This window comes from Nannospalax galili, unplaced genomic scaffold (assembly GCF_000622305.1).
Source record: "Nannospalax galili isolate Female #2095 unplaced genomic scaffold, S.galili_v1.0 scaffold388, whole genome shotgun sequence".
NCBI classification, from domain to species: Eukaryota; Metazoa; Chordata; class Mammalia; order Rodentia; family Spalacidae; genus Nannospalax; species Nannospalax galili.
In genome coordinates, this window is record NW_008360304.1 from 1,280,867 (window position 1) to 1,293,470 (window position 12,604).

At 36.0% G+C, this 12,604-nt stretch overlaps 1 protein-coding gene and 1 pseudogene across 2 annotated transcripts in view; both read right to left on the reverse strand.

The window, feature by feature from the left end:
- Zmym2 (zinc finger MYM-type containing 2) overlaps window positions 1–12,604 on the reverse strand; it is a 117,306-nt gene that overhangs the window by 39,501 nt on the left and 65,201 nt on the right. For both annotated transcript variants that reach the window (XM_029559273.1, XM_029559272.1), the window contains 2 exons: window positions 11,876–12,026; window positions 8,670–8,842 (listed from right to left, as the gene is read on the reverse strand). In XM_029559273.1, coding sequence (XP_029415133.1) covers window positions 8,670–8,842; window positions 11,876–12,026 — 324 coding nt within the window. The remainder of the gene's footprint in view (window positions 1–8,669; window positions 8,843–11,875; window positions 12,027–12,604) is intronic.
- Window positions 984–1,323, reverse strand: LOC115068648 (annotated as a pseudogene).

Below are 12,604 nucleotides of genomic sequence, written 5' to 3' on the forward strand. Positions count from 1 at the left end.
ATAATAATTGTGGCTGTGGCTTTTTCATTACTCAAAATAATCTATAATTTTAAATTGTGTATATAAAAACTCTCATTTTGTATCTCAAATGAATTGGATGAATAAATAACCTATCAAAATGTTTGATTGGGGGGCTGAGGGTATATGTAGCTCAGAAGTAGGGCATGTACCTAGCTTATGTGAGGTTCTGGGTTCAATCCCCACATGGTAAAAAATAAAATAAAAATTTAAACTAACAGTTGGGAATATTAACAAATGATTACATTGGTAAAAGGTCTTATATTAACAAACAGCCATCCAAGGGTAGACCATAATGAACTGTCTCTTTCTCCATGTCAGCTATCTCTCTTGCTGAATAAACATCAAACAAAGCTTCTGTAGTACAAAAGTAACTGCTGCTAATATCCTATGTCTTGTCCAAAAATTTACAAATCATTTTATACTGCTGGTAATCTCAGAAATAGAAGCATTTAATATTAACCTAGGTCACTGTGATAGTTAATCTTGGTTGTCAACCTGTAAGAAATTTTCTTGATCACATTATTTGAATTGGGAAGACCCACTCTAAATGTGGGAGGCACCTTTGAGAGGCCAGATAAAAAGTCAAAGAAACTTTGCTTCATCTAGCCCATTGCTGTTGTTGTCATCATTTGCTGACAGTACAACCCAGCTTCTATGGGTTTCCACTGAAAACTAAAGACCAGCAGCTCTCCAGGAATCCTCTAGGCTTGAGCACCAGATGAGGGTTCTAGGCATTGCTAGTAAGAGGCAGCCACTGTTGGTAGAAGAATCTAATAAATTTCCCTTTAACATATATTCATTCTATTGGTTCTGTTCCTCTAGAAAATTCAAATACAGTCATACTCGACATTATAATGAAAATAGCTCCTATGTACAATTATCATCAAGTAAAGATTACTCTGAAATAACTACAGAAGTGCTCCAAGTTCCAATTCTGCTTCTTTTGGGGGGGGGGGATTCTTTTATTTAGTTCCTTCAACCATAATAATATGATATTCAAATTTTGGCTTAACTGGTAGTTCTGTAAACACACGCTAATCACATCCCACTTATAGGCAAGGCAAATGCTGTTTCTTGAAATGTTCCTGCCATGGACCCCCTTGCCTGGCTTTATCTTCACTATGCTGTGTGGCCACTTTTCTGAATCTTATTCCAGATTTTTCCATACCTTCCATGGTTTTGTCATGTTTTTCACACAGAACATGTTGGACCTTTACTGCATTGCCACCACTGTTATTCCCAGAGACCACACACCCCCAACACACCTTTTCCAGAACCATTTTTCCCCTTAGGTGGCATCTCTGAACTTGCAGTTGGAACTCTCAACTCTTTTTCTGTCCTTTTTATAATTAAACATACAAAGCATAAAGGAAGGAAATGTAAGCTTATTACCATTTACAAATGAGCCAGAAACACTGGAAAAAGAAAGCAAAAATGAAGTTGCAGCCTGACTGCTTCATTCACCAAGAATCTGAAATAAAAGCCTAAAACTACTCTCTACCACAATTCCCACAACAACCCTGCACACTGTGCAATGGAAACTAAGAATCAAAAAAATCAAATCTGACTAAAGTCAAATAATGAAAATGCACTAAGAGGATTCTAACATATAAACCGAGTCAAAATGTGTACTTTATCTTGAACTCCGATACACACGGGCAATGAAAAGACAAAAATGAGTTGATACAAATGACTAGAAAATAAAAATCCTAATAAAACTAAAACACAACAAAAGAAATCTCAATTAACATCTAAAACCAAAAAACAGTATGTATAAAATTTATGAAAATTACTATCTCCAGTCAGGCGTGGTGGCGCACACCTTTAATCCCAGCACTTGGGAGGCAGAGGCAGGTGGATCTTTATGAGTTCAAGGCCAGCCTGGTCTACATAGTGAGTTCCAGGACAGCTGGGGCTACAGGGAGACCCTGTCTCAAAAAGACAAAAAAAAAAAAAAAAAAAATTACACTCTCATGTATTATGCTGGCTTTTTTCTTTTCTTTTTTTGAAATAGGGCCCATGTTGTTCAACCTGGTCTCAAATTCCTGATCCTCCAGCCTCCATCACAAATACTAGAATTACAAGCATGCACCACCAAGTCCAACAGTATTTTTATTTATATAGCAATCCAATAAGCCAAGAACACAAAAACTAAATATATCCTACCCAAGAAATAGAAACAATGAAACCAACCCTTCATTCTACAATTAACACTTGGTTTTTCTATGTCAAACTCTTTCAGAAAGTTGAAAACAAATTTTCTCTTCATTCAAAGAAAACAAGGACAAGATCAACGTCAACTTACAAATGAAAACAAAGTATCTACTTTCTCCAGCAGAAAGGATGAAAACAAAAACAATTCTAAGCTTAATGAATGCCATTAACAAAATTTAAGAGGCAGTGTAAGCTTTTTGTTGTTTTCTTTTATATCCACTCAAGCAAACTCCAGTAAAGCCTAGAAAGTGAGCAAAAATATGGTCAACTTAAAAACATTCTAAGTGGGTCTGGAGAGATAGCTCAGCGATTAAGAACACTGACTGTTCTTGCAGAAGACCTGGGTTCGAATACCAGCATCCACATGGCAGCTAACAACTGTCCGTAACTCCAGTTCCCAGGGAACCAACGGTCTCTTCTGACCTCTGCGGGCATTCCATGACATGGGTGACTTACCTAAATGCAGGCAATACATGCATACACATAAAATAAAAATAATAAATAAAATATTTAAAAACATTCTAAGTAACTATCATTCCTTACCCATACCAATTCCACTTTAAACTGCTATTATACATTACTGATTTAAGGATCCTGACTCAAAAGAAGGATATTTTTTAAAAAAGGGGTGAGTGAGGTGGGGAGTAGGCTGGAGATGGCTCAGTGGTTAAGAGCACTGGCTGCTCTTCCAGAGGGCCCGAGTTTGGGCCCCACAGGACAGCTAACAACCATCTGTAACACCAGTTCCAGGAGATCTGACGCCCTCATCTGGCCTCTACAGGCACTGCACACATATGATGCACTTACATGCAGGCAAAACACTCAAACATTAAATAAATAAATTAAATAAATAAATAAATAAAATGTTAAGGTCCTAAACAAGCCTCCGTAACTTGTTAAAAACTGTAGTTTGAAGTAATCAAGTAAAGAGAAGCTTAAATCTATCACAAAACATTATATTCTGGGGAAGTAGTTAACTTTTGGAAATATCTTTACCATACAAACACATTCCAGACATTACTGAATTACAATATAATCTTCAAAAATGTTCCATTTAAACAGCTCAAAACAAAACAAATTCCACATAAAAACAACCATTCTATTAGGCTTCATGCCATGCCTATATATAGAAACACATACTTTGAAGAAAAGTTCAGCCTTTTTCCTTGTAAAGTTATCTATGTGAAGAAAATTGACTGATTTTCTTTTCTTGTATTTATTTGTGTATGATTGTTTTTCGTTCATGTATGTGACTCCATGTTGTGCAATGCCAACAGAGGCCAAAAGAGGGCATTGAATCCTGTGAAACTATAGTTACGGATGATTGCTACCCTACCCACTATGTGGGTGCTGGGAACTGAACCAAGGTTTCTGGAAGAACAACCACTGTTTTTAACCACTGAACCATCTCTCCAGCCCTGACTGATTTATTTTATTTATTTATTTTTTTGACATTTAAAGGTTTTTTTGTTTGTTTGTTTTTTTTTTTTTTTTTTTTTTTTTGAGACAGGGTCTCCCTGTAGTCCCAGCTGACCTGAACTCACTATGTAGACCAGGCTGGCCTTGAACTCACAAAGCTCCGCCTGCCTTTGCCTCCCAAGTGCTGGGACTAAAGGGGTGTGCCACCACACCTGGCCAGCATTTAAAGTTTTTATTTCCCCAGGCAGGGCTTGAGTTGCTGAAATAGTGCTGAAACGAAACCAGATCTTCTGCACATGGGCGCTTGTTAGCTTCTAAAAGTCAACCAGTTCAGCCTCATGTCAGTGCACAAATCCTTAAAATCCCGGGAGTGCACAGATTATTTAAAATGTCTGGTCCACTTTATAGCCATGCTCAGGTGCCAAGGATCTCAAAAAGTAACCACTGTGACTAGTAATAGACAGGGTCTTATTGTGTAAGCCTAGGCTGGCACCCAACTAGTGAGCCACATGCCTGACAGCCTGAATTACAGGTATGCACCATTACACTCTGCTAAAATAAACAGATTTTATTCTAGGGATTTTTTTGGGTGGGGAGAGGGGGATTATAGCAGTAAGGTTTCTTTTTAATTCCAACTCAAAAGAGACAGGCAGCATTTAGTAAGTCTCTATTTTAAATCCAGAAGCAATCTACTGTAAGGACCAGAAGTACAGATCATTTAAAATGTTTTAATAAGTAAAAGGCATGTTAGCACAAAATTTATTTTGTGATGCTTATGATCAAACTCAGGGTCTTTCATAAGCTAGGTAAAAGCACTGAGCTATACAATTCAGCCCCTATTAAATTTAAATACCAAAATAAAAAATTATTTGTACTCTAAGGAATCGATGATATTGTGCATATTACATAATTTTATGTGTATGAGTGCTATGTATGTAAGTGTACCCATGTCATGCAATGCCTGTAGAAGAGGGCATCAGATCCCCTGGAACTGAAGTTACAGGCTGATGTTAGCCACCATGTGGGGGCTGGGATTCAAACCCAGGTCTTCTTTGAGAACAGCCAGCGCTCTTAAATGCTAAGCCATCTCTCCAGTCCCCAAAGGTTTGATGGTTTTAAAAGAATATTGGGATGTTGCAAAAGAAATCATTTATAACTAAGTGCAAACACATCTTTATTAATCAAAACAGGAACAATTACAATCAACACATTTTTGTCTCTAAGAAGTTTGTTTATTCTTATAGCATAAAAATCCATACTTCAGAATTCACTACTCTTAGAAAGCATTTTCTTCATCCTGTTTGTGGAAGTGTTTTCCCTGCAAAAAGTTGTGAAGATGCTTGAAGTGGTAGTCAGTGGCAAGAGGTTAGGTGACTATGGTGGATTGGATGGGCAAAACTTCACAACCCAGGTCAACTTTTAAAGAACTGGTTATGCAACTTTGTGGTTAGGTGTTGTGGAAAAGAAATGGGCCTCTCCTACCAATGTCAGCTGTTTGGTGCATCATATCTATTTGCTGAGCATACTTCTCAGCTGTAGTGGTTTCAATGTGATTCAGAAAACTGTTGTGGACAGGTAGCAGACCACCAAAAAGTGACCACGGCCTTTTTATGGTTGAAGCTTAAGCTTTTGGCAGTGCTTTGGAGATTCTTAGTCCAATCACTGGGCTAGTCAACACCAATTATATATAATACACTTGTGGTCAATGTGATCGAGAAATGGGTTGGTTTCATGTAGAGTAAGAGAAGACAACACTTCAAAATGACACGCTAAAAATTTTAAATTTTTTTGTTCAGCTCACAAGGAACCCACTAATCATGTTTTATCACCTTTCCAATTTGTTTCAAATGCCTAAGGACCCTTGAAAACCTCTACGTAGTTGTAAAAGGATCACCTTTGATGTCACTTTCATTGGTTATTGTCACCTTTTGATGGCTGGCCAAAAGCTCTTCATCTTCAAGATTTTGAGTCTCCTTTGCAAAACAACTTCAACCATCACATACACTGTACCGTTTGTTAGTAGTTCTTAGGCTAAATGTATATTTCAAATTGTCTCTGCTACTTTACAACACACTATAAACTTGAACAAAGAAATGGTTCAGATTTGCTTTTTGTGTAATATACTTTCCAGAGTTTAAAACAAATATAAACAGCAAATAATAAACCATTAGCAAAAAAACAGAGCGCGAGAAATCCACAATAAAACGAAATATAATGACGTTTACTTAAGAACATATTCCAAATTCAAATGATAAATTCCAACAATGAGCTGGGAGTGGCAGCAGATAGATGCCTTTAGTCCCAACACTCAGGAGGCTGAGGCAGGAGGATCTCTGTGAGACTGAGGCCAGCCTGGTCCACATAGGGAGCTCCAGGTCAGCTGGGGCTACAGGGAGACCCTGTCTGAAAAAGACCAAAAAAATAATAATAATTCCAACAACGAAAAAATGAAATTACTTTTACCCAGCCTAATACATTAAAAGTGTTTAATGTACAGAATACTGATAGAGCCTCACATTCCGAAATGCAATGCTTCACTGAATTTAAGCAACTGAACACTATACACATGAAAGTATTAGTAGCAGATAGGCTTAGCATGTGTGAAGCTCTGGATTTAATCCCCAACGTATCAAAAATAAAATAACAAAATGAAACATAAGATAACAATGTCATCTTTAACTTCTCCCCTCAAAGAACAATGAAACTGAAATTTTTCTCTATCTTGAATATAAGTAACATAAAGAAAATATGACTATCCAAAGAGTGATGGAAAGGGAAGTACAAAAAGAAGTAAGAGAAAAAGAGCTAGCTCAAGAAATACATTTAGGGGGCTGGAAAGATGGTTCAGAAGTTAAGAGCACTAGCTGATCTTGCAGAGGACCCATATTGGGTTATCAGCACCCACATGGAGGCCATTTATAACTCCAGTTCCAGGGGATCAGACACCCTCTTCTGCTCCGTGAGCATTGCACACACAGGTATACTAATATGCAACCAAAAGACAAACATAAAAAATAAGGGGCTAGAAAGCCAGGCGTGGTAGTGCATGCCTTTAATCCCAGCACTTGGGAGGCAGAGGCAGGCAGATCTCTGTGCATTCCAGGCCAGTTTGGTCTACATAGTGAGTTTCAGGCCAGTTGGGGCTACAGGGAGACCGTGTCTCAAAAAGACAACAACAACAACAAAAGTAAAATAAAATAAAATAAATAAGGGGCTGGAGTGATGGTTCAGTGACTGCTCTTGCGGAGGACACAGGTTCCATTCCCAGCACACACATGGCAACTAAATTCCAGTTCCATGGAATCTGATGCCCTCTTCTGACCTCCTCAGGCACCGCATGACACAGGTACACTTACATACAAGCAGGCATAGCAGTCATACACATAAAAATAAAATAAAATAAATATTTGGCTTATTCGGTAACCCCCCCCCCCAAAAATCTACCAAGAAAAATATTTTAGATTCACAATTAGATAGAAATTTAAATAGTAAAATAATGATGAGGAAGTTGTTATCACATAACTCTGTCTCACTCAATAAATGATAAAAAGAAACAAATGGTACTTGTAAATTTGTGGTCATTAAAATACCTTTACTGTTTTAAGATTATCCAAAACAAAAACAAACTTTCAGTAATGAAGCCTCCTATCCCTAGCACCATTAAAAAAAATCTAGACTTGGGAAGGAGCACAGTGAGAGAGAACTGACCAAGCCCATTCAAGGGCCCTGAATTTCATCCCTAGAATGGTAAAGTAAGCAACTAAACAAATATAACCTAAACAGTTTGTGTGTGTTAAACAAAAATTAAGTCATTAATCAAATCAAAGTAATATTTTTAGGTAATTTCTCAAATACACTATTTAAAACAGAACAAAATACTAGTTAATAATATGAATGCCCATGAGAGTGTTAGTATACATATCCTCAGTGTATTTCTAGAGTTTAAAACTTACGTCATCCAAAAGCAACAGTAAAATAATGAAGTAACTTTTTAAAAGTACATCAAAACCTTTATTCTAAATTATTTCACCAATGATTGGAAAGTAATCTTCCTCTATTTAATATGATGAGCTGTAGATACTATCATTAACACTAGTCACCATCATAAGGTAAATAGTATTCTTCATATTTCATATTTCTTCAGATATGATCTCTCACAATTCTGAAATCATGTCCTTCTTCACATGCTTTTCAAATACATGATGCTTTACAGTGAGATACTTTTCCATGTTAACACAGAAATGAATAACCTTTCCTTGTATAATAAATATCTAGCTTTCCTTGGGTAACATCTGGCCATACAAACTCCAAATTGACCCTTATTTTCTCATCTACAAAAAAAAAATTAAGTTGCCAGGCATGGTGGTGCACACCTTTAATGCCAACACTCTGGAGGCAGAGGCAGGTGGATCTCTGTGAGTTCAAGGGTTCAAGGTCAGCCTGGCCTACATAGTAAGTTCCAGGTCAGCCAGGGTTGCATAGTGAGATCTTGGTTTTTTTTGTTTGTCTGTTTGTTTTAAATCAATGTAATGAGTCAAAGGGAATTTATATTGACTTTTAAAGTCTTTTTTAAGGCTCACACTCTTACCTCTGGTCTCCAAATGTACACATGTGAACCCCAAAATATGTGAAAACACACACACACACACACACACACACACACACACACACACTTACACAAAGAATTAGTATCTTACAAAACACATCCCAGATATTCAAAACAACTACTGCTACTGTTCAACCCTGATAATGGAATCATCAAAATTAAAGATACAACTAATATTAGAGAAATACATTCATTTTATGAAGCTATACCACTGAAAATACAGGTACAGCTCATTGGTTGCCTAAATTATAAGAACAAACTGGGAAAGATATAAACCATCTTAAGAAACAGAAGAATCGGAGCTTGGCATAAAGTGTGCACATTTAAAAAATAAATGAGTCTACATCTCTGTTACAATAATAAAGACTAGACAAAGTAGCTGTTATAATCAGAATCTGGTGTTACTTGCCTTGTAGTACCAATCCTGAAATTTTTTACAGCAGTCTTCACTGCAAAAGTCTCTCACAACCCCATCAAGTTCTTTAGTTGCTCCCTTCTTACACAGCTGAGAACAATAGTTGCATGTAACACATCTTAATCCTAATCGCCTTGCAAAATCTTGTTTGTATAAAAGCTTGCAGCCTGAAAAATACACCATATTTTTAAAAAGAATACATAAAGACAAATTTCGAGCCGAGATAGATCTTATATAACTAGTTAATTATTAGTTTTTAAATGTGTCCCGTATCTACACATAAAAAAATCCTTTTCCTCCAGATCGAAACTGTAAATGGTTTTGTGGGTTTTTTTTGGTACGTGGTTTGGTTTTTTGTTTTGTTTTGTACTTGCATGCATGCGTGTGTTAAGGTGCATGTGGCTGTCAGAGCTCAGTATCAGGTGTATTCCTCAATTGCTCCCATTTTATTTTTTTAGACAGTTTCTCACTGAACCTGGATCTTACAAATTTAGCTACACTGGCCAGCAAGCCGCCCCCCACAACCCTCCTGTCTCTGCCTTCCTAGCACTGGGATTACAGATGCATGCTGCCAGGCATGGCTTTTACATGGGTACTGGGAATCAAACTCAGATATTCATGCTTCATGTCTGCATAGCAAGCATTTACTGACTGAACCATTTCTTCAGGGCCTCTGAAAGTCTAAATTTATTATGATAACACCAACCTCAAGAACTAGAACAGAACACAGACTGTTACATTAGAAAATACATTACCAGGAGGGGTTGGGGGAGGAGGGGGGAATGTATTATCTAGGCCAGGTGTGGTGGTGTACACCTTCAATCCCAGCACCTGGGAAGCAGAGGCAGGTTGACCTCTGTGAGTTTGAGGCCAACCTGGTCTAGACAGAGAGGCCAGTCAAGGACTAAATAGTGAAGCTCTGTCTCAGAAAGTTAGAAAAAAAAAAAAAAATTAAAAGAAAGATTATCTAATACAGGAGTTCAAATAATACTTTGACATTAAAATCTAGTGATATTCAGAATATTTTCTTTGTTCTAATAAACTCATAAGGATCAGAATAAGGAAACCAAGAGAACTCTAGAGAAATGAATAATTCAGACTGTTGAGAGGTTCTGACTAAATTTATAGATATATTTCCCTTTAGTAAGCATTATACCCAAATTTTCTAGATTGCCCGTCTCTCAGACTATATGAACTCTTTTATGGAAATAAAACTGGTATACTGACTTGTGTAGAGAAAATACTTTGCTATCTATTTAATAAAATATCTCTCTTATCTACTGCATAAAGGTTTTATTCTAAGTATTTTCACATTCTAATTTAGTGCCTGTACTTACTTTTCTCTGCAGATTAAATGTTTTTTACTCATGCTATGTTATGAACAATAACCTACTAATATCTACCAGAACCCTATCCATGCTTCAATATAGAGCTCAAATTACACCTTTACCATATACTACTCATCAACCTAGTTGTAAAGTAATCTTTCTTATTTATAAACAGGAATTTTGGGGAAGCCAGATTTCATTATTATATACTTCAAAATGGCTTTGAACTTTAAATTTTCCCACCTCAGCCTTCTGAGTATTGGGGATAGGAGGCATACCTAGCTATGCAATTTTTAAAAATACATAATTAATTTTGCAAGCATTTATGTACTATGCTAAGATTTGATATCTTAAACTATATTTTGTAATTATTTAGTTATTTGTATAAGTAAATATGTGTTTGTGCAGTCTTGGGTGCCATGGTACACACATGGAGGTCAAAACAACTTTAAAGAACAGTAATTTAACAGTAAAAAATTCACATCTTTTTAAACCCTTTATTATCTAGTGAGTCCTTTCCAATGAAAATTATGACTGTAGATGTCGATTAACTATTTGCTACACTCTTCATTTTGCTAAATTCCATAAAGAAATCTAATTGCTACAAGATCACTGATATAAATAAATGTGAACAGTAAATATTAATGGGTTCAGATTTATAAATTAGTAAAGACAATAGTTGCACAAAAATTCAGATGAAAGAGTAAATTAGTACCAATCATTTTAACATCTTAGAATTTGTCATTTTTTTCTATAGCTTTGCTCTTAGCTAATAAATAATCATGGTTCTAGGCGAGGTGTACCAATTACACTAAATAGGAATGCCTCACTTTGTAATACCTTGCAAAGTATACATGAAGACATTGGCTCAACAGACTGATGAATCTGATTTTGTTGTTATTCTGTACTTCTAGCATTTAGGATTCCAAAACTTTTCCTTTAGCCCCAAATTTGTAATCGGAATCCACAGAAAAAGTAGAACTAGAGAACAAAGAGTCCTCAACGGAAAATAACAGATGAAGACAGCAGATAGGAAAGCTGAGAGATCAGTGACCCGGGGAAAATAAAGAACGGAAAGTCAAAGTCAGCTTAGAGCAAGAACGAGACAAGCATCTGAAAACCCGCAGCTGTGATCATGTTTTGATCTCTGGAGAAGGAAATTTAGAACCAGTATTGATTTCTATACTCCAATGCCTGGTAAGAAACCAATGAAAGTATAGGTGAGAAGAAAGGAAATCTCTAAACATACTGGAACAGAACCTAGTGTGCCTCAGACACCCCAAACTTAAACCAAAACCCTCAATGTAGTAGTTCCTTCACTGCATTTCAATGACCCATATTTAAAATGCTTGGGGTCAAATGAATTTCAGATTTGGGAGGCTTTTGTTTTGAATAGTTGCATATCCCCAGAAAAAAAATCTAAAATACTCACAAACCTAACATTTTTGGAATATCATGTTAGTGCTCCAAAAGTTTTGAGTTCAGATTTTGAGATTAAGGATGTACAATCTACATACTAAAAAAAATTTGTAGCTAAGCAGTAAGCTGGTAGAGGAAAATGAAGCTAATAGAAAACATTTTTAACCCTTGAAAAACCAACTTGCAGGTCACAGTGTACAAGTTTAGAAGTGACATGGTATGACAATGCTTGCTTTCATTATATTCCCAAATTTTATAGAGATAAAGCCTTGAGGCCCAGAAGTCTACAATACATATAAAACAAAACAAGCCAGTAAAAAAATGAACTCATTTTTTTTCAGTCATAATAAAATTATGCACCTACTCTAGACATATCTAATCAGTTATTATTTAAAATATTTGAACAGGAATTATATATATTAAAAGTTATGAACAATGCTTATATATACTTGCCTTCACTACAGAAAGGTCTCTTAACACCAGAGAAATTTACTGTTTCATGAAGTGTCTTCTCCTCTTGACAGTATTCGCAATATGTAACTATGCAATGCAACTTCTTATAGTCATCTGAACAAGTTTTGCTGCAGAACTGATGCACTTTGTTCTAAATGCACAATGGGAACTTTGGTAAGTAAATGAGAATCACCTCAAGAACAATTTAAGAAACAAACAAGCCACTTTTATAGAAACAAAATTAAATCATTTATCTATTTAACACGATGATTCTTGGGACTGGATTTCCTATAGGTCACAAGACACCTGAATTAATCAATTCACTAATTATTAACATAGATCTACAAAATTTTTAACTACCCTAAAAATACTCGGTGACTGGGTAAAAATATCAGAGCCATGAATTACCAGTCTGGAATTGCTAAGTGAGTTAGACACACAGAAAGGAAATGATAAAGGCTACACTGTAAGCTACAGAAGGACAAGGTAATAACATTTTCAGTCTATACAAGGTAGTCTGTCACACTTTAATATCATGTATTGTAGCACAAGTTTTCAATTTGGTGCTATCACACAGCATTCATGCAAAACTTGACACGTGAGTTAGTTCCCTTAAACGGAAAAAACAGTTTACTCTTATTATTGTTATTATTTCTCTTAGACTCAAACTCAAAATTGTCAGAACTACTTTTTAACAGTGAGCCAAATAGTCAAGAACAAGTTAAAACT